The sequence below is a fragment of the Syngnathus acus genome, chromosome 9 (assembly GCF_901709675.1).
Source record: "Syngnathus acus chromosome 9, fSynAcu1.2, whole genome shotgun sequence".
Taxonomy (NCBI): domain Eukaryota; kingdom Metazoa; phylum Chordata; class Actinopteri; order Syngnathiformes; family Syngnathidae; genus Syngnathus; species Syngnathus acus.
Genome location: NC_051094.1, coordinates 5,617,755 through 5,639,126, shown reverse-complemented (window position 1 = coordinate 5,639,126; position 21,372 = coordinate 5,617,755). Strand labels below are relative to the sequence as shown.

The 21,372-nt window shown below is 43.6% G+C and overlaps 3 protein-coding genes across 5 annotated transcripts; 2 read left to right on the top strand and 1 right to left on the bottom strand.

Moving 5' to 3' along the window:
- The first annotated feature begins 595 nt into the window (after positions 1–595).
- On the top strand, positions 596–5,004 carry LOC119126773 (phospholipid phosphatase 1-like). 2 transcript variants are annotated; one of them, XM_037258193.1, is made up of 7 exons: positions 596–880; positions 1,634–1,785; positions 1,858–2,138; positions 2,254–2,311; positions 2,627–2,803; positions 2,938–3,097; positions 3,162–5,004. In XM_037258193.1, exons 1-6 carry the CDS (start codon positions 823–825, stop codon positions 3,061–3,063), a joined length of 852 nt encoding a protein of 283 aa, XP_037114088.1. In that variant the 5' UTR covers positions 596–822; the 3' UTR covers positions 3,064–3,097; positions 3,162–5,004. The 2 variants fall into 2 exon arrangements, with proteins under 2 accessions (XP_037114088.1, XP_037114087.1); XM_037258192.1 differs by having other exon boundaries at positions 2,938–5,004.
- A 793-nt stretch (positions 5,005–5,797) lies between these two features.
- Positions 5,798–9,828, bottom strand: LOC119126752 (ATP synthase subunit alpha, mitochondrial-like). The gene is made up of 11 exons (XM_037258143.1): positions 9,665–9,828; positions 9,126–9,201; positions 8,522–8,691; positions 8,080–8,253; positions 7,821–7,987; positions 7,357–7,657; positions 7,058–7,282; positions 6,879–6,986; positions 6,510–6,654; positions 6,273–6,423; positions 5,798–6,194 (listed from the first exon to the last, which is right to left on the bottom strand). Exons 1-11 carry the CDS (start codon positions 9,722–9,724, stop codon positions 6,116–6,118), a joined length of 1,656 nt encoding a protein of 551 aa, XP_037114038.1. The 5' UTR covers positions 9,725–9,828; the 3' UTR covers positions 5,798–6,115.
- Positions 9,829–10,218: 390 nt separating this feature from the next.
- rnf165b (ring finger protein 165b) lies at positions 10,219–21,225 on the top strand. Of its 2 annotated transcripts, none has more exons than XM_037258177.1 (8): positions 10,219–10,530; positions 15,201–15,516; positions 15,659–15,790; positions 16,106–16,235; positions 16,308–16,412; positions 17,130–17,225; positions 17,532–17,635; positions 17,715–21,225. In XM_037258177.1, the coding sequence occupies exons 1-8, from the start codon at positions 10,470–10,472 to the stop codon at positions 17,830–17,832; spliced, it is 1,062 nt and encodes a 353-aa protein (XP_037114072.1). In that variant the 5' UTR covers positions 10,219–10,469; the 3' UTR covers positions 17,833–21,225. The 2 variants fall into 2 exon arrangements, with proteins under 2 accessions (XP_037114072.1, XP_037114073.1); XM_037258178.1 differs by having other exon boundaries at positions 10,220–10,530; positions 15,662–15,790.
- The last annotated feature ends 147 nt before the right edge of the window (positions 21,226–21,372 follow it).

The following is a 21,372-nucleotide window of genomic DNA, read 5'->3' as shown; positions in this document are numbered from 1 at the left end:
TGTCATTCAAACTGCTGTAGAAAATCTGTCATAAACTAAGGGCCTCTTATGCTTTTAACTGACACTGGGACACAACGGAAAACACGATGGGAAACACGAGTGGAATGCCCTCGAGGTGAAATCTAATCAAACAAAGTGCAACGATAGCATTTTTTCTAATAACACTGTGGCTCCTCTAAACCTCATTACAATAGCTCAGAATGAATGACAGGCAAGGAGGGCGGGGCCTCGTGGTCGCTATCGTCCGAGGGCAGGACTGGCACCCGATTGGCTACTCTGACTTTCCATTTCCGTATATTGCGTTGCCTTCAGTGTGCATAAAAAAACGGAAAGTTAAGAACAATATTTTCTTCTTTTATTTGTTCAACGTAATAAATTAGATTTGGGCACGGAACAGGAATTGATAACTGGAGTAATATCTGTCGCGTACTACATCTAGAATATCCAATATATGCCTTTTCTTCTTTTTTTTTACTTTTAACGTCACGTGTCTGGAGTGACTGTCGCGAGTTTTTGGTTTCCCAGCAGAACGCGAAGGCGTCATTAATCAGAACGGTAGCAAGGTGCTGGTTTCTGTGGCACACCGGTAAGCTCTCACCAAAGGCGACCAGGGAAAGATGCTCCGGGACAACTTTGAATGGCGTGAAGCTGTCCACGCGTCGGCGAGTTAGCTGCATTACTTTGGTTTTTGCGTTTATTGAAAGCGCCCTGTTTTCGTTCGGATTCCACCATGAAGGTGGTGTGTTCTATCGAATAAGACTACAGGACTTGAGTTTTATTCTTGATTTTTGTCCCCCCTTTTAATAACAAAAAGAAGGCAACATGTTTGAAGTTTCTGGGATTCCATACATCTTGCTGGACATTACTTGTCTCATACTCGGTATGTGAATGTTATCACTTTTTAATTTACCCTTAACTCTTTTTCTAGAAGTAGCAAACAAAACTACAATTTGTCCTAGTATGTTACTCCTGAAGTATATTTTAATAAAGTGATCGGCGTTAACAGCTTATAAATAAATACACAGCTTGATGTGGGGAACTGCAGACAGGGAGGTGGAAATGTTCCGCCTTGTGTGTGCCTCTGTGAATTTTCCAGGACCAAGTTATATTTTTAGTCCACTACTGTATTTGCTTTGTAATCATAAGAAACCTGCAGCACCATCAGAATGGATGCACTGACTTTACTATGTGCTGTCTGTATCTACAACAGTCAGTTTTGTTCCATGTGACTAATTGCTGTTATTTCCCTCATTTGTATGTACTTGTGTATTTTGCTGTTAAATCACGTCATCCAATTTCTCATTCTGTCATCGTCATCAGATGTTTTGTAATATCACCGCAGGGGCAGATTACCGCCACACGACTCATTTAAAGCAGAATCTCTGTGTTGAAAGTGGCCCGCATTTGTACTAAACTCCTTTCCCTCACTTCTCCACATTAGATTAAAGTATCTCTGAATGAAAGCCAACACATTAGATATTAAGCATAATTTAACACAACAAATGACATAATTGAATTCACCCCACGTGTTTAGCAAAGTTGGAACAGCACACCAGGAAAATGTCTTAATTTTCCAGTAAATGTTTTAAATGTTCTATAATCCATGTTTGCGTCTCCTCTTGTCCTCCATCAGTGGGACTCCCATTCTTCATCCTCACTCCTCAGCATTGCCCGTTCAAACGAGGCTTCTTCTGTGATGACGAGTCCATCCGCTACCCCCTCAAAGAGGACACCATTTCCTACCAGCTCCTTGGGGGGGTCATGATCCCCTTCACGCTCATTGTTGTAAGCAGAGAAAAATCTGTAATTTTGGTGGCAGCATCCATTGTTCCCCTTGCGCTCATGTTTTCTTTCTAGATCATCTGTGGGGAGTGTCTGTCTATCTACCTGTCCCACACCAAGAGCAAGACGCTTGGCCACAAATACACAGCGTGTGTCTACAAGGCCGTGGGCTGCTACTTATTCGGGGCGGCGGCCAGCCAGTCGCTGACGGACATCGCCAAGTACTCCGTGGGGCGTCTGCGGCCGCACTTTCTTGCCGTGTGCAAGCCCAGGTGGGATCTCATCAATTGCAAAGCTGGTGGATACGTGGAGAACATCACCTGTACCGGGGACCAGTTCCTGGTGGAGGAAGCCAGGTATAAACATCACTACGCTCTCATGACTGTATACCGTATATGTCTTCTAAAGCTGTCTCCCAATTACAACGTGAGCATTTTCTCATGATGACATTTTTCTTGACTTCTTTTGTAGGCTGTCCTTCTATTCTGGTCATTCATCGTTCTCCATGTACTGTATGCTGTTTCTTGCTGTAAGTAAAATCTCTTTTGTATTTAAAACAAATGAGAACCTTTTGGTGGGACGTAATAATACTTCAAACACTAATTTTGGAGCGATGAGTGTGCCAGATCAATTTCCTTAGTATGTCTGCCTGACTTCCTGTTTCTACCGAAATGGCGAAATTTTTCCTCCGTTGCCTTGAGAGCGTGGCTTGCGAACACAGTTTCATCATTTGGGTTCGGGCCACAAATAATAGTGCCCTTCTTGTAAATGAAAGCACGCCTGTATTGCCAATAACGTTGTATGTCTAATTTAAAGCAATGAAATGACTTTCTGCCATCGCCAGTTGTACATCCATGCCAGGCTGAAGACTAAGTGGGCGAGGCTTCTACGGCCCACCATGCAGTTTTTTCTTCTCACCACCGCCGTCTACGTGGGTCTGTCCCGCGTGTCCGACTACAAGCACCACTGGACCGACGTACTTGCCGGCCTCCTGCAGGGCGGCGCTGTGGCCTCCTTCACGGTGGGTTCCACCCCTTTGTTGTTTGACTTTTGTAGTTAAGCACATTTCAGGACAGGAGTAGAATCAGTCCTTTAGTCTTCTGTTTGAGTTCAGAGTACTTAGTGTTTTGGGGTTGACAAGTTGTCTTCCTGCAGGTGTTCTGTGTGTCCAACTTCTTCCGGCAGCCCCTCGAGGCGGGCGTGTCCCAGGAGGAAGGAGGCCAGCACACCGGTTTACATGACAACCCACCCAATTCCAACCACTATGGCAGCACTGACTGAACGACCCCCCACCTCCCCTCACAGAATGACCCCGGTAGGAGGAACAATTGGGTAGGGAGGCAGCACATGCACTTTACTTACTCACAAAGCCTTTTTAGGTTTGATGCTGCCTAGCAGGAGGGACTTTTTACAACAGCGTGCCATGGGTGGACATATGGCGTGTCTCACGGAGGAATGAAATTCCATTTGCTGTGAATATAATGGGACTCTTGTGTGCTCGCTGCAAGCAGGCTTGTAAGGGAGACCTTGGCACCTTTATAAACCTCCACTGTCCATAAAGGAGGCGTACGCCATTCATAAAAAGGGGTAAGTCCGGTTTTTGGGTGTAATTTAAGGACGAACCTAAAATGCACTGCAACGTTTACAGGAGTACCTAACCACATGTCCAACAGTTTGATGTTTCAATACTTGGGGCACAACTCTAGCAAAAGTCAATGGAAATTTTTACAACAGGTGTTTGTTGAGAAAGAAGCAAAAACAGCAAGTTGGGCAAAAAGTGCTGAAACGTTGAACAGGAGGATGTGTACTGTATTTCAATAGATCACCTGCAAAGTACAATTTAGGTCGATCTGGATATTTCATTTGAAAGCCGACTCGCTTTTTCTGCATTTTATCCATAATTTAAATAGATAAATAACATGTCTGTGACATGCGTTCGTTAAAAGATGTACGCCAAAGACCAAGAAAATAATTCTCAACTTGCTGAAAGGAAAAGCTCCTTTCTATTGCGTAGGGGGTGGGTGAGGAGGGGCTCAACTTCTGGATGTACTTTGTGTAGGTGGTACATGGACACATCGGCAAACCCCCCAAAAAAACAGCGCTCGCACTTCACCTGGTTGACGATAAAGGTCCGCATATTAGGTGCGTGCATGTGTGTCTTTATTATGTTTTCATTTTCTTCAAACTTGCATTCAAGTTGCGCAAATCAGGGGTGCGAAACCTTTCAGTTTCAAGTCGTCCGAGGACTACCCTAAATTCAGGAAAATATGTTGCGATTTACGATAAACGCATTTTGATAGTCATTTATTTGACACTTGTGGTTTTTTTTTTTATCCCAGTTTCTCAAATGTTTTATTTGTTTTTAAGAATTATAGGGCGGACCAGATTAAAACGCTTTTGATGGTCCATAACAGGCCCAGGAACCGCAGGTTCCCCACCACTGATCTGAACAGTGCTGTTGAAAATGTGAGAAATAAAAGAAGTCTTGTTTTTGTTAAAAAAAAAAAGTCTACCTAAAACCGAATTTTTATTATTATTACCTTTTTTGGGATGCTCTTCCAAACAAGCCCCAAAGGTATTTGACCTGTATATTGTTTGCATAGGTTCCCCACATAAGATTATCAAACTAATGTAAAGATAAAATCACTTAAATAGACTATTTTTGATAACGTGGAAGTCAGCCTAAAGATGTCTGGAACAAAATGCCATGATCCTAAGAAATTCACAGCAAAGTCTCATTTACAGGAACATTTACCGTCTATATGTACGTATCTTCCCGACTTGGACTGAAACTAGCTTATCTTTGAAACATGCAAACGTGCAACAATAGCTTCCGAGAGTACACATTACCGATCCAAACCACAGAAACCGCTTTGAAATCCTTTCTGCGTGACTGACTGTAAAACGGATATGGCAGTAAAAGACAAAATAAGCATAAAAAATGTATGCGGTAAAAGGCAGAGGTGGAATATTGAAGTGAAACCTAATTATTTTTGCAGAACAGGGATGCAAGTTTTATGTGAATCAACAAATCCTAACCGACTGTTTTCTCTGTGAAATTTCACTTCCATTTCCTATACATGATTAGATTGATTCACAAATGCTGTCATGTAATCCTTCTGAGCGTGTAGTCTGGTGGATATGTGTGACTTATACATGTCTGTTATTCAACTGGGTTGGCGCAGTGGAACTGCTAATTAAATTTAAGTGCCAAACAGTTGAGACAGTGACCAAGTGCTTTGCTAGACGATCGACTCATTGAGCGCGTGTGAAGCATCTTTGTGTGGTCATGTGCTTCCTCTTGGAGATCTCTCCTGATGTCACAATTGCACTATGAGCACAGCTCCAGTCACTACGCCGCATGACTCACTTCATTCCTGTCAGGCAGACATTCATGGTGATAGTTCCCAGTGCACCACATAAGTGAAGCAAAAAGTCATTCATTGCAAAAAAATGTAAAGTATTGCGATTTTAGTGGTTCAAGTTAGTGAAACTCATTGATTCGCTATTTTGATTTGATTGTTTTGCTTATCTTACAGCTCCATCTTCAAAATTAAATTGAAATATAGTACATTTTCTCAACTAGTAAAATGAACTTTTCATGGCTATTATGATTTACCTCCAATAAAGGTAAGTTATTCTTAATTAAAACCATCGAGTGGTATTACACTGACTATTTCCTTAAAGAGCTGATTCCATTGAAATACAAATTATTGTAATTGTGTAGGTGTACTTAATGATGTGGCCAGTGTATATTATGTTTTTTTCAAACAAATTCTTAATCATGATTAGTGAGCATATTCATACCATGACATTTGTACATGCTGCCACCTGCTGGACATTATAATGCTACAATGGAGTTACCTAGTATTTTTTTTTTAATTTAAAATAATTTGTACATACACTGATCACAAAGCGATTGTATTATACACGATTTAAAAAAAAAAAAAAAAGATCTCAACCTCATAGGAAATCTTCCACTCAACCTTCATGTGCTCGAGAGATATAAAACCACTTTCATTTGTTACACAATTTATTCTCATATTAAACATGACTCCAACATGACATGGGTCCTTACATACTTTAAACAGCAAAAAGGAGCTACCCCCACTCTCCCGATTACTACTGTGAACAGCAGGACTCATCACTAATGCTGTGAAATGATCTATATGCATTCTAGATTTTGTTGAGCCAATCAGAATACATTATCAACTCGAGAGGTTTGTAGACATTTATTGGGACAAATCTGTACATGGAGGTTTTGGCGTTCAGCGTGTTCACATACGTACATAATGGTGGTGGGGGGGCACTGAATATCAAGTGCTAAACCTGTTTACTCAAAACTGGACAGGAAGTTCAGAACTAACTGCTTCAGTTTGGCATCAGATGCTTCCGAGATCATGCCGTCAGCCCTGAAACGTCAACATTAACATTTTAATGTTTTCAAAAGCAAATAAAACGTTGCTCATTTGGGACAAACAAGATCTTACCTGATTGCAGCGAGCAGGTCTTGATGCTGACTGAGAATGTGCTGCAGGAAACCCTTCTCGAATTTTGTGATCTTGCTTGGCTCCATTTTGTCCAGATGGCCCCTGACGCCGGCGTAGATGACTGTCACCTGCTCCTCGATGGCCATGGGACCTTAAGGACGAAAGGTAGGAGAGACATTAGGGGCCCGGTTGAGCCAAAAAGAGGCAGATAGGAGGAGTCGTTTGGCCAACACTCACAGTACTGTCCCTGCTTGAGCAACTCCGTGAGCCTGACGCCCCTGTTGAGGAGCTGCTGAGTGGCAGCGTCCAGATCGGAGCCAAACTGGGCGAAAGCTGCCACTTCACGGTACTGAGCCAGCTCCAGCTTCATGGTACCGGCAACCTACAACAACGCAGGGACGCCCAAAACAAACACCAAAAAAAACTATTATACATCTTGCTCAGGGTTGATTTTAATCCATAATTTGATTTCAAGAATCGTAAAAAAAATTCTTTTTTTTCAAAATCCCAATTCCTAAAAAAATACTAAATGACAAAACGACCCATCTTACTACTAAATGAGAGCCATCGTGTTATTCCAGAGAAGTTACTTTGGTGTTTACTAACCTGCTTCATAGCTTTGGTCTGGGCAGCAGAACCCACTCGGGACACAGACAGACCCACGTTAATGGCGGGCCTGATACCCTTGTAGAAGAGCTCAGTCTCCAAGAAGATCTACAGCAGAAGCAGGACAAAAAGTTTACTAAAGGCCCAACAAAAACTGAAGTGACGTCAGAAAGACTTACCTGTCCATCTGTGATGGAGATGACATTGGTGGGGATGTAGGCGGACACGTCGCCGGCCTGGGTCTCGATGACTGGCAGAGCGGTGAGGGAGCCGCCGCCAAAGTTGTCATTCATCTTGGCGGCTCTCTCCAGCAGACGCGAATGCAGGTAGAAGACGTCGCCGGGGTAGGCCTCACGACCGGGCGGGCGACGCAGCAGCAGGGACATCTGACGGTAGGCTACGGCCTGAAAAAGACCCAAAATGTTGGAGAACTGCTGTTTGGAAGAACTCCAAACCTACAGACTCATCATCCCTTCACCTGTTTGGACAGATCGTCATAGATGATGAGGGCATGCTTGCCGTTGTCGCGGAAGTACTCGCCCATGGAGCAGCCCGAATACGGGGCCAGGTACTGCAGGGGGGCCGCGTCTGAGGCGGTGGCTGACACCACGATGGTGTATTTCATGGCGTCGGCATCCGTCAGCCTCTTCACCAGCTGGGCCACGGTGGACCTCTTCTGGCCGATGGCCACGTAGATGCAGTAGAGCTTCTTCTTCTCATCGGTACCCTCGTTGAAGCGTTTCTGGTTGATGATGGTGTCGATGGCAATGGCCGTTTTGCTGTAGAGGTGAAGTAATCATATTTTGTTCTCAATGAAAAATACTCAAATGGAGCAAATGTATTCAAATGACCATCCATCCCTGATTGCTAATGTGATGCATTTTAAGGCTACTCAAATGGCCATCGCTGATTGCTAATGTGATGCATTTTAAGGCAACTAACCCAGTCTGCCTGTCACCAATGATGAGCTCACGCTGGCCTCTCCCGATGGGCACCAGGCTGTCCACAGCCTTGATGCCAGTCTGCATGGGCTCCCTCACAGAAATGCGGGGGATGATACCCGGAGCCTTCAGACCCACACGCCTACGTATCTTAGAACCCAGAGGACCCTGCAGAAAAGCAAATGTCCCACTTGAGACCGTCTTTTATGATGTTTTTATTACTACTACAATAAGTAATACGTGGCTTTTTTTTTTTTTACCTTTCCATCAATAGCGTTTCCAAGAGCGTCCACCACACGGCCGAGCAGCTCCTCTCCGACGGGAACGTCCACGATGGCGCCGGTCCTCTTCACAATGTCGCCCTCCTTGATAAGCTTGTCGTTACCAAACACCACCACGCCAACGTTGTCAGGCTCCAAGTTCAGAGACATTCCCTAGTTGGTAAGAACAACAGGGGATTAATATTATTATCGATTATTTTGATGGAAGCCTAACCTGTAAGACCACAATATTTACAATATGTATAACCTGATTGTTGTTTATTGTAATACAGATGATCTTGTTACTCGTTTGTTAAACATATGGGGAGTGAACCATGAAAACAATTATTTTAAAACTATTGAATCACAATATTGTGGGGTCTTGAGGTTTTTCTCTGGTAAAATAAATGCAAAGATATGCCTTTGCTTTTTACAAACATACTTTGAGTCCAGATGAGAACTCCACCATCTCTTCCGCCTGGACATTCCTCAGCCCGTACACCCTGGCAATACCGTCACCGATGGACAGAACGCGACCGGTCTCCTCCAGGTCGGCAGAGGTGTCTGCTCCCATGATCTTCTCCTCCAGGATTGAGGACACCTCAGCCGTGCCTTTTTAAAACAAGAGAGACTCAAGGTAACCGTAGGTCAACATTACTGATGTTAATGCTAGTTCAAAACCAGTTAGGGATAGGTGATTGTTTCGTTTCATTATTGTTTACAGCTTCATTAACTATTTGATTTTTCAAAGTATGTTGCCAGTGACATACATTGCTTCCACATAAATGAGTTAAGACCGCAAGAAAGCCAGTAACTAGACATGCGCCCTTGTCGAGCCATACAGATAGACTGCTCTAGCAATTCTAAACACCACTTTGGTGATGATTGTTTACGTGCACGTTTTGAATTTGGCCAAAGAAAACAGTTATTTTCATATATGTAAAGAAAAAAACGATTGCATGTTTTATGTTACCAAAAAAAATAAAAATAAAGGGATGAGGGGACAAAAAGGTAAATGTTTTGAATAGTTATTCAAATGTTCTTACCAGTCTTTTGCAGCCATGGTCTGTGTGTGTGGAGGTGGTTGACCCCAACGCAGGCGGCTGGGACAGCCTTGGACACCTGAGATTAAAATGAATCGTACTCATTTAATTGTAAATAACTATGATGCTAAAAGTGTTCCTGTTATTTGTTGCAGAACGCGCATGATAAATGAGGAAGGGGCAAGTCCGTGTCAGCCCTGTCGGCGGCTGTCAGGTTAGCTGACCTTCAAAGCGTGGTTGAATGGGTTGCTAACGAAAAGCTACGTTAGCTCGCGTGCTAACTCTACCACGGCGCACATCCATTGTCACAAGGGCAAAAATCAACAAAATCATACGATACAATACAAGGAGGGACGGACAGAATTCAACTTTTAAATGCACACGGAAAATATTTTAGAAGATCTTTTTAAATGGAAGTCGAGCTTGCACGAGGCCTGCTGCGTTGACATTTTATTCGGCGTTACCCTTCACATATGCAAAGTTAATGCACACACTAACTGATAACATTTGAGCGATATGGATTATTGAAATGAAATACTTACTAATCCAGCCCTTCTCGGCAGGGTCCTAGCCAACGCTGCTGCAACTCGCACGGATAACATTTTTGCTTGCTTGGTAATGACTTGTCTGTCCTCCACCACTAGCGGGTTCGACCTGGCTGAGGGAGAATGTAATGGCTGAATGACATCTTCTTCGATTTATCTGGCGACTTCATCAGACCGATTTAGCTCAATACCGCTATCTGTCGGTGTATTTATTGTACTGCAAGCAATGGCAGCAGACAAAAGAAATACAGGGTGTAATCACAAATATGTCATGCTTTTTATCAATCGAAGCGTCAAATTATAATTTAAAATTTTTTAAATATTTTTGGGCTCAGAGAAGCTGTTTTGATTTATTTGAACTAAATAAAATTATTCAATAAACAGTAATAATCATAATAATATAAAAATCAAATGTACGCGTATAATTACCAGAATCTTCTAGATTAAAATGGTCTTCGTTATCTGGTGTGCATAAAAGTTACCATCGTAGGTCTCTCGAGGTCACGCCACGAGGAAACAGCGCCCCCTTGGTCGGCTCCGTAGAATGACATGTCTGCTTTTGTCAGTCATCACCTGGCAGGCAAGGCAGTCGAGTCCGTCGAGCGCAGGCATAGACGCAGAGCTCCAGTACAGCACAGCAATTTAGTGAGTGAGTCAGTCGGTGAGACAGACGCTTCGGTTGTACGGCCCGCGCGCTGCTAGCCAGCCCAGCCGCCTGAATGTAGATCCGCATGGGCTACTTCTCCCACCGCACTCTCATTCTCCAAATAAGCCAGCGGTGTCATAAGATAAGGATCCCAGGATGGTGTTGGTGCATGTCGGATACTTGGTTCTCCCCGTATTCGGCTCAGTAAGAAACCGAGGTAAGGTCGTGGTTTGTTGGTAAGCACGCTAAAACATGTGCCCTGTTTATCTTAATATTCACTGCAGCTGTTGGCTAGTTAGCTCCCATTAGCCGCTGGCTTAGCTCGCGTCGGCTAGCTCGTGGTTTCCACTCAAAACTCCTCGCCAAATGCAATTTGACGTTTTTGCCTTGTTCGTCGTTGACCGTAAAGCATCGACTGATATGTTTCAGCGCCCGTAGTTGGCTTTAATTAAAATCCAGAAACTAGCACTCGAGATAAGCTAGCAGGCTCGTGTGGGGGCTGGCTACATCCTGAAGCAGAATCAATTGTCACAAAGGAATCGGCAAGCGCCGGTTGTTGTGTGCAAACAACATTCCCGTACAGAGCCCGGTGGCTCGTTCCACCCATTTTCCGCTCGTGTCGTTTGGGTTACATTGCAATGCGCACCTTCTAATTTTACACGCGCTGGTGTGTTTGCACTGTAAAAATACTGCAAAATAGCCGTAGCCTTCCCTAGGCAGTCGTTTTATCTGCGCCTGGATGATGTCATTTGAAGATCATCTGCGTTCGCCACCGCGATTATTTATGACTCTTTGCGTCGGTGGGCAAAATTGGTAATCGATACGCAAGAGAATTGGTTCTGGAAAATATAATAAATCCAATTTGCTGAAAACTGTCAGCTTCTTATATGTTTGGAGTGCTGCAACACTATTTGCGCACAGACGCGAGCGAGCGGCTAAAAAAAGAAGCACACGTGAAGCTACAGTGTAAAATTAATTTGACAACAGTGGCATCAGTGATTTCATTGTGCTTTTATTTCTGTTCTTATTTCCCTGTTTCATAGTATGGAGGCTGGCTCTACATTCTGCATTTATCAGATCTTTGTCGTCCCCCCCATTGTGTAGCTAATGATCATCTGCTGCTGTGTGGTGTGGCGTGGCCTCTGCCTGTTCTCTGCATTTAGCTGTATTGTGAACCCCTTCTTCATTTCCTCTTTCCATCCGAAGACGACATTGGTATTAAAAAAACACCCCTCCCCCTCTCCTCCTCTTCCTCTTCCTCCTCCTTCCTTCAAGATGTATTCCAACCATGTCAAGCCAACTAAAAAAAACAAAAAAAAACAACAACATAGCTAACATCTTAGAGCAGAGCACCTTTTTGTCTTTTGTTTCTGTCAAATTTTTGCTGTAGCACCCGAGTGGATATGTAGCTCCTTTTTTTAATGGAATGTCATTGTGTACCTCCCATCCAGTCTTTTGATAGACTACATGCTGTAAATTCCTGTCAAGTGGATACATTTTTGCATGATTTCCAAAATGGCTGCACTCGCATCGTTGAACACCAGAATTTGGCTCATCCTCCTTTTTCTTCACTCAAGGTGCAGTGTACATGTTCTCATGTGACAATTCGAAAATCAGCGTTTCGCTGTGCAATGGGATCTCCTAAGTCCAACACAAGCCCTTCAGTGATGGCCATTAAATACAATGAAAAACAGTAAGCTAACTGGACTGACCAAAAAGATGCAGTATAGAGAGAGCATTTTTTACTCCCAGTTGACTAACTCTAAAACGGACCAAAAACATGGGAGAATCGAAATCGATCATATATTTAAACACAAAATGTGCAATCAAACATAGTTTAATCTTTTAAAATGTTGTTTATTACTAATCGGATATAATGTGAAATTCCATAGACGGGCTAGTCAAAATTAGCATGAATACTTGGGTCATTATAAGACTTCAAAAAACTGCTGCTTTAACAAATGTAGTCAATAATTGTACAACAAAACAAAGGCACCCCTTGTTCGCCCTTATAGGTGGATAACGGGGTGCAAGATGTACAAGATGCTGGTTCGAACTGTCAAAGAAAATTATTTTGGAATTTGAAATTATATCAATTTGGGTGTGCTGGACTTTGGAGTTTCTGCTGGAAATGAATGGAATGAAGGTACACTGCGCCTGCACACGACAACCTGCCATAACTGTCTCCATTTTGTGTACTCCTTTTGTTCCCCCTTTTGCAAAAAACAAACAAACCTTTGAATCACACTGAATTGTTAGGGCTGCTTGCCCTATGTCTCTTTTTTAACAAGCTCCAAAAAATATATTGCCAGTGCCGTGGTACCTCAAAGGTTGAGCGCTCTCTTTACGGTGACTATAATTTGTTTAGCTTGGAACGTAACATTTCCCATTTGAAATGTATTTGTGCTTCCGAGTGTTGGTTTCATACAAAGTCAGATTAACTTTGACTGTCATCCAAGTATAACACTACAACTTGACCAGTTTATAGCAGTTAGTCCATTGCTATCCAAAAACCTCAAAGCATGTTAAAAAACTTCAATTTGTATTTTTGTTGTTAGTTTTACGCCATATCCTTTGTTGGAAGAATAAGAAAACTCAAGGGATTTGCTATCATAATAGGAATGCAATAAAAAAAGTTGAAATTTAATGCGAGGAGAATGAAATGTCTAAATGTTATTTCAACTAACATGTCTGCCAGCTAAATGTTAATCAGAGGAGCTAATAACAATTAGCATAGATGTCTGCCAGCTAAATGCTAATCAGATGAGCTCATAACAAGTAGCATAGCTGTTGGAAAACTAACTTGTCAAGCTTTAAACAACCGCTACTCGAACACACCAAAAAAAAACAGTAATGGTACAAAGAACTTTGATATGATGACTGCTGATCATCTGTAACTATGATGACTGAAAAGCAGAGCAAAAGTGTTTTTTGACACGAGAGCCTTTTGACTTTAGAACGAGTGTTGTAAAGAGCAGGACATTGAAAGCTGATTTTTCCTGAACCGCTTTTCAAGCTTGAAGGCAGCGAGCGTTTTGACTTGAGAGGTTCCACTGTATCAGCAGGCAAAACAAGCTCACTGGTGGTTCACCACTTTCTAAAATCCCCCTGCCCCCCCCTCACTAACTACCGTAAGGCCAAAATGCTATCCATTTCACAGGGATGCTTATTTTCCTGCACTGCTAAAAGAGATTCTCTATTAGTAAATAACGTCTCTATTGTTTGGTTGTGGTCTCTCTTGATAGTACTTTTTCAATGCATGGTCACATTTTATGATTCATTTATTTTTTTTTGGTTTGACTCTACATTGATCTGTGAGAATCCAATGTAATCTTTCTGTAGCAAAGATGTTACCCTGCTGTACTTGAATCATGTGCTGTAGCTCATTGGATGCTGCTTTTGTTCCTTTATTTAACCCTATACGGAGCATGGTGGGCCTTGCCTTCGGTCTATGTGGTTTATTTTTGGTTGCATGGATTTTTATATACAAAAAAGAGAGAGAAACAAAAACACAATTTACTAATATTTTTCAATAAAGAATATAGTGTTTTTCCTAACCTTCAGTGTGCTTCTTGCTGATTTCCATTTATTGTCTTCCCTCTACCACCCCTCGTCCCACCTCCACCCTACCCTCACCCACCTCCTCTCCTGCTGTGACAAAAGATAGACGATTCGCCACGCTTCCTCCATCACAGCGCCCGTGCCAGCCTAAATGCTCTCATTCGTGGTTGGCCGTCACCCCCCCCCCCAAACGTCCTCTGTGCCCCCGTCCCCTTTGAACTCTGCCTTGCGAGGTCGCTACCTGTCTGCAGTCACCAACCCGTTCGTTTTGATTTCCTCGCTTCGTGAAAGAAAATGCATTATGAACTAGCTATTAAAATACAAGCACATGACATTGTCTTTGTAGAAGATTAAACTCTGCCAAATGAACGTCACTAATGTTCATGCCGTTAAAAAAAAAAAAAGCCTTTCGAAACACGTGCAATGCATTAAACACGCGGCTGCACAAGGAAGCCCGCTGTCTTCCGACTGTCTGCGCGCACCGCTCGCCAAATAGTTGTGGTCGGGACAAGTTTATATTCAAAGAAAAAAAAAACAGCCAAATTCTTTCCTGGAAACTGAATATTGAGAGAGAGAAAAGAGGGCTTAACTGTAAATGCTGATATTTGACAATGCGTGACTAGAGTGTCATAAAAAGTGAAATACGTACGACGCAAAGGATGAAGCCCATCTATTCCTGGAGGGCGATCAATTTTTTATTTTTTTAGGGGGAATTTCAAAGCCATATGTCATACCAGTGTTGGAAGAACCTAACCCCTCACATCAGTAAAACGTCAACTCGCCTTTTGATACTGTGCAACTGCAAAATCAAGTTGTCTTCCTTAACCACAGCAACATGCGTGAACCGCCACCTTTACGACGTTATTGGAGATTTGTGCCATTTTTTTTTTGTAAGGCCTAAAATGGCACATGATCATTTCATAGAATATAAAATAATTTTTTATATATATTATATTCTACTGCGCAGCCAGGAAAGGGTCAAGTCTGCACTTAGTTCCACGGTAGTTCAGAGCTTCGTCCGCTTCAGAGTACAGGAAAGGATCCCGAAATGGCGGCTCGTGTATTTTCATGCCGGAGCACATTTTGGTGTTTGGTTTCGGTGACACTTGTGGTATCCATCATTGTCCCACCCCCACAGAAGCATTTTGTCACCGTAGGTATGAGGTAGGGCTTCATTAACATGCTATGTCACACACACATTATACACTCACACACACACACATCTTGTATATATACAGTGACAGCCATTTTTTCCACCCAGAATTAATTCCTGCTCATTTTGGGTGTTGACGTGTTCTGCTTCTCCCCCCCTCACTTCGCCCCCAGGATCCCATTTCACCCGGCAACAGCAGCAGCAGCACAGCCATGCTACCTCTTGCCGACACTTCCAGCTAGGCCCCCAGGCGCCGCTGCCCATGGACTTCCCCATGCCCCAGCCGCAGTCGGGCATCAACCCCCACCTGGCCCCTCCTGGCCACCAGCACGGACCTCCGCTACATCACCCGCCCCTCAACCCCATGCCCGCCCCCCAGTTCCAGGACATCCCCGCCCCTCCTTTCCTACCTCAGGCATTACACCAGCAATACCTCCTGCAGCAACAGATCCTCGAGGCCCAGCATCGACACATCCTGCCACCCAACAGGTACAACTCAAAGCTACAAAGAGCCCAAACCACAATATTAGGTCGAGAGAATTTCGATGCTCCACATTCAGGCTTTGTTGCAATGCATTGTTTTAGGAACCTTAATTGAAGTCAATATAAAACGTGTCCCTTTTTGTGTCAGTAGACGCACATCAGAGAGGGTTCCTCACCAGCCCCACAGACTGCGTCCAGGCTACGAGTTCCCCCCGCCTCTGCACGTTCCACCGCAGCCTGTGGTGCAGCAACCCCGCTACCTGGCCGAGGGCACAGACTGGTAGGAAAAGCACACGCCAAAATTATGTCCTCATGCAGCCCAAATCAACGTCCTCAAACCTGCAAGGAGATCCACATTCACAAAGCACTTTTTAAAAAATGAGACAAACAGTCAAATACAAAATGACAAAACTAGAAAGGATCTGCTGTAGGCCACAACTCACGGCGAGATGCTCACACACAGACATACCAGCTGGCCCAACTCGGGCTGTTGACGCCACAACTAGGCCACGCCCCTTAATGGCACACATCCATCGAAATTTCTATGCTGACTATCTCACCACGGACCTTAAAAGTTTTGACTTCCTCTGCTTAGGGATCTAAGTGTAGACACCGGACTCCCGCCACACCAGTACCACATCCACCCACTGCCGCAGCACTATCAGCACTACCTGACATCTCCCAGGATGCACCACTTCCCCAGGAACAGCGCCTCAACGCAAGTGGTGAGCTGCTGCAATCTCGACGATTCATCATTTAGCCTCAGGGACTGACCCCGCCCCGCCGTCCTCTTCCAGGTCGTCCACGAGATACGAAACTATCCGTACCCTCAGCTGCACCTGCTGGCGCTACAGAGTCTCAACCCCTCACGCCACGCGTCTGCCGTCAGGGAGAGCTACGAGGTGGGTGTTGGATGAACCTATTCATTTTCCCGGTACAAGATTGAGAGCCTTTTTCTATTCAGTCTACAAAAATCCAGATTTTAGAATGAAATTATTGACAAAATATTGAATTTAAATTTAAAACCAAAACATATCACAGCATATAGATAGACAATTTTCAATTCTGCTGCTGGAGTTCCCATTAGTCTGAAACTCAAATTTGACTGTCTAATTTATTTAGAGCAAAACACTATTCATGCCCCCCCTCTTTTTTCTTTCTTAAAAGCTTTCACAAAGATTGCACTCGCATACTGAGGTATCGTGAAAGTCAAATTTCTTTGATAAATAAAGAAAATCCATTGTAAAGTCTATCATAATCCTCGTAAGACATAAAGGGCAACATAGAACAGAAAGAATGTGCAAAGTTTTGTTTGGATTCCTCTCGCAGCCCGTTAAACTGTTCAACTATGTTGTTTGCTGCCAAGTTGTCAATTGCTACCGCCCCCACTTATTCACACTCAACCTTCAAACTTTTATGTTGTGTTTGACTTTTCTCCTTCTGTTTAAGCAACAAACCAAAACCGGAATTTCTCGCAGGCTCTGCTGTTTGCGGCAAAGCACTTCAATCTTTCGTGCACTCAATATTTTGCCACGTGACAATTCCCCCCCGCATCCCATCTAGTCAACAAATATAACATTTGCAAATTCTCATGCTGTGCCCATGTTTTTTTTAAACAGGAACTTTTGCAGCTGGAAGACCGACTGGGCAGCGTGAATCGTGGCGCGGTCCAGACCACCATCGAGAGATTTACTTTTCCCCACAAGTACAAGAAGGTAAGCGTACTGTATGGAAATGAGCTCCACGGTCAAACTCGTTTCCAGCAGCAGACTTAAGTGAGACCGCCGTGCAGATTGCAGACTGCTCCATATCACCGTGAGGGATGACTCATTCCAGTGAATTTTAATAAGCGCATATAGCCAACGTGACCCAAATACTTGGAGAAGAGTGTCACATCATTTGGCTCATAGAAGACATCATTGAGTCTTTTTCAACCATTTTTCCCCCGCTCAGTCTGGCATAGGCTAAAACAAACACACACACACACACACATGAAATGACGAAGAGTTTTGGTGTTGCAGAGATTCCCCCAAGACCTGAAGATGTGTTTGGACGACGAGGAACTGGACACAGACGAGAAGTGCACCATTTGTCTGTCCATGCTGGAGGACGGAGAGGACGTCAGGTACCGGTGCATTTCAACAGGCTTTGCCATCTGACGATGGCTTTGAGGTTGACTCCACTGGTCTGATGTGTGTTTTTAGGAGATTACCCTGCATGCACCTGTTCCACCAGGCGTGCGTCGACCAATGGCTGGCGACCAGCCGGAAGTGCCCCATCTGCAGAGTGGACATTGAAACCCAGCTCAACCCCGACAGTTGATAGCCGCTCCTGCCGCACGCAAGCCTCATGATCCTCCACTCTATCCCCTTCTTGGGATTTGTGGGGTGCCTCCTCACTTCCCCTCTTGTTAGTGGGAGGAGGGCAAGGGGGCAAGGGTAGGAAAATAACAAAGCACACACACACACTCAGACACAAGCAGGGATGCATGCGGTGGACACAGTTTTAAGACTGGGATGGATGGATGGATGGATGGATGGATGGATGGATGGATGGATGGATGGATGGATGGATGGATGGGTGGGTGGGTGGGTGGATGGATGGATGGATGGATGGATGGATGGATGGATGGATGGATGGATGGATGGATGGATGGATGGATGGATGGATGGATGGATGGACAAGACAAGGGCGGGTGCGGCCATAGACTGATGTGCTGAGTCATGCTCTATGCACCCCCCACACTCCACATACACATACACACACAAGCACATCTGTACAGAACATTACTACACAAAAGCATGATTGGTGTGTAGCCCGACGCTTGTGGTGTGCTCTAGTACTGATTGAGTATTTACCGAGTAACAGTGTTGTGTAGCAACTTGAGAGTGTCAGATAGCCCACGGTTAGAAAACCGGGTGGGGGAGGCTAATCGCGTGCGTTGTATGTACAAAGGCCAAAAATAGCGGACAACACCCCCCCACCCCTCTTGTGTGTTGTGTTTCTTTTGGATTTACAATGAACCCTCGTTTTTTCACGGGGGATACGTTCCATAACCACCCCCAATTGGTAAAAATCCACCTGATTGACATATGGCATTTTTTCAGAGATTATATATATTTTTTTTTTTTGACATCTCAATGTCTGCTGTCAAGAAATGGGAAACTATTGTGTAACATCACTTTAAACAATGGATGATTCTGATGCCCTACAATTTTTCACTGACTTGCTTGCATTTTTCTAAAAATGAGAGGCAGAGCATGCTTGCTTCAGCTGTATTTGCTACTCGCAGCTGATGTTTGCTCTCAGACAGAGCCACAAAACAAAGACAACCAAACCTTAGATTTGAACTTTTCATGCAAAACCAACCAAACCATGTCATTTCATCGAATGAAAAGTCTGCTAGCTTAATGCTAACATTTAATTGAAAAGGCTATATACGTGCTAACTGAAATTAGCAGACATGTTACAGTAAAAACTGTGACTTTAACACTGAGCAGCAACAATACTCACTAGGGTATATTCTCTCTGCTCTCAAGCAACAAATATTATCGGACATCCTCTTCTAGACATGTTGCGGCTAAACGTGGCATCACACCGAAGGAGCGCAACTTTAAATTCAGCCTTTCCTGTGAAATCCTACAATCGCGTCATATTATATAGCAGGGTTGTGAACCACAATCCAGCGGGGGAACACTGTAGACGCCATCCACGCTAATGCGGCTAACTACAGGCATGGCTTCCAGTGACGTGTGTGTTGTGTCATAGTGGGCGCCGGGGGCAACGCCCCCACTGACCGGCCTCCATCATCAGATGTGCATGCTTGTGTACCAGGCTTGTGAGCCGTGTCGTGCTCAACGTGGTCGTAGTGGTGCAAAGTAGACGCAGGGACCCCCGTGTGCCCCCCCACCCGATCCTCTTCAACACACGCGCACTCAGACACCAATCCCTTCTACGGGCACCGTGTGTGACAGCAACTCCGCCATCTTGCCTCGAGATGAGTGACATTTCTCAGAACCTTATTGCCTACCGAACAAGCACATGTGACTTTTTGTATGATTTTTAATTTTGTTGCAATTTGTGTGCCCATTTCAGTTTCAGTTGCGCCCACTCACATGCAAGTGGTGTTGTAGGGGAAAACAAAACAACAAGACACTAGTTTGCCTGCGTTAGTTTGAATGCTCAATTCCTTCGTGGTTATACTGTGATAGCCTGTGTGTGTGTGTGAGTTAGATGCATGTAGTCTTAGGACGAAAGGGATTAAAAGCCATCCATTTTGAAAGAAAACAACAACCAAACAATTGTTCTTAATTGTCTTGCCATTTTTTAGTTGACATGCCATGACATGGTACTAATACCCTTCACCTGTTCCATGTCCATGTTAACCACAGTGAAGAAAAATTGCTGCAACACTGCAAAAAAAGACAAAACATTTATGGTAATGTAGCGTGTGTTTTTTCTTTTTTCTTTCTTTTTTTGTAAATGCACTACCATGTGGAGTTGCCTGTTTTTGCGTTTGTTTTGGTGGCGTGTGTGGGTTCTTCTTGTCTTCGGGGTTTGTGTTTTGGTTGGAATCCAAATATTTTCACACTTCCCTGTGCGTTCCCTACCAAGAAGTGATAGGGCCACGTCGGAATTCCAAGAACACAAAAGGCATAAAAGTAACCCCCATCAGCGTGGCACTAGCACTGCTTGATTGTTATCGCAGAATAACTTGATTGTGTTTTCATGCGAGACCTCCATCCAAAAATGAAAAACAAACAAAAAAATGTGCTAAAATAACGGGAGGTTCTGCTAGTTCACATAGAATGCTGTGATTTAAAGATGCCTTAAGTATTTAACAATCATTATTTATTACTAACTGTAGCTAGCTAGCTATCGTGGTGGAATATTTAATGTCTCATAACTTTGCAATTCAATGGATATATTTATTTAAAATAAGACAAAAAGTATGACAAAAAAAAAGAATACCTCATTATGCATTGGGTCGGTGGGGATGCTTCTGCATGCCGTCTGTGTGATTATGATTTTATTATTATTACCCCCCCCCCCCCCCAAAATAAAAGAAAACAATGACACATCTTACACTTTTGACACCAGCATGGTGCTGTTGAACTAGATGACATTCCCTTTAGCTTTCCCTGCTTTTGATCGGAGACACGTTTTGTCTTAGTAATCGCTCTTTTTGCCATACGATGCTGCTTGGTAATTGTTTTTTGACTCCACATTGCTGACACTCATATCTGGATCCCGAGGCCTCGTGTTGCCCTACGTATTGCTGGCTGTTTTGCTTGGTGTATTTCCAGCGGGGGTTGTATTTCACTTAACATGCTAACTTGAGCCATCATCGACAAATATATATTTAAAATAAAAACACAACTATAAATGGAGTGTGGATGTAATAAGCTAACTTTTCAGTGTGCTTGTCCTCTCAATGCTAATAACTCTTTTGGAGATTAAAAAAAAACAAAAAAGGGAAAACTCAATATTGGAATTGAATGAAGCTGGCTGGCTGGTCTTGACTATTTCTTCTGATTGTTTTATTTTTGTTGGTTTAGCATTTTCGAATGACTATTTGCGTGCTCTCACTGAGCTTAGCCCGCGCGCCTGCCACAGTGTACCCTCGTGTGTTGCTCCCGAGCCAAGCGGAGCGTAGCCATAGTATTAAATAAAGTCCAGCCGAGGAAACAGTAGAACTTTGAAAGCACAAGCTTTTTCAATGCATGTCCTTCTCAGGTTTTCCTATGTGTATGTGGGAGTAGCTCTGTTTAGATGTCTTTCATATGATGCTGTATACCTTCTTGAATATTCCTTTCTTTGCTGCTGACAGTAAACAACAATGAGAAAATGACAAAAAGACAA

Bases quoted from the DNA above. Each gene is read 5' to 3' on its own strand.
- LOC119126773 (XM_037258193.1), top strand. From the start codon at position 823: ATGTTTGAAGTTTCTGGGATTCCATACATCTTGCTGGACATTACTTGT. The intron at 2,312-2,626 runs GTAAGTAAAATC...TGCCATCGCCAG, and splicing joins ACTGTATGCTGTTTCTTGCT to TTGTACATCCATGCCAGGCT. The intron at 2,804-2,937 runs GTGGGTTCCACC...GTCTTCCTGCAG, and splicing joins GCGCTGTGGCCTCCTTCACG to GTGTTCTGTGTGTCCAACTT.
- LOC119126752 (XM_037258143.1), bottom strand. From the start codon at position 9,724: ATGTTATCCGTGCGAGTTGCAGCAGCGTTGGCTAGGACCCTGCCGAGA. The intron at 8,254-8,521 runs GTATGTTTGTAA...CTTACCAACTAG, and splicing joins AGTTCTCATCTGGACTCAAA to GGAATGTCTCTGAACTTGGA. The intron at 7,658-7,820 runs GTTAGTTGCCTT...TCACCTCTACAG, and splicing joins ATTGGTGACAGGCAGACTGG to CAAAACGGCCATTGCCATCG.
- rnf165b (XM_037258177.1), top strand. From the start codon at position 10,470: ATGGTGTTGGTGCATGTCGGATACTTGGTTCTCCCCGTATTCGGCTCA. The intron at 16,413-17,129 runs GTGGGTGTTGGA...TTTTTTAAACAG, and splicing joins CCGTCAGGGAGAGCTACGAG to GAACTTTTGCAGCTGGAAGA. The intron at 17,226-17,531 runs GTAAGCGTACTG...TTGGTGTTGCAG, and splicing joins TTCCCCACAAGTACAAGAAG to AGATTCCCCCAAGACCTGAA.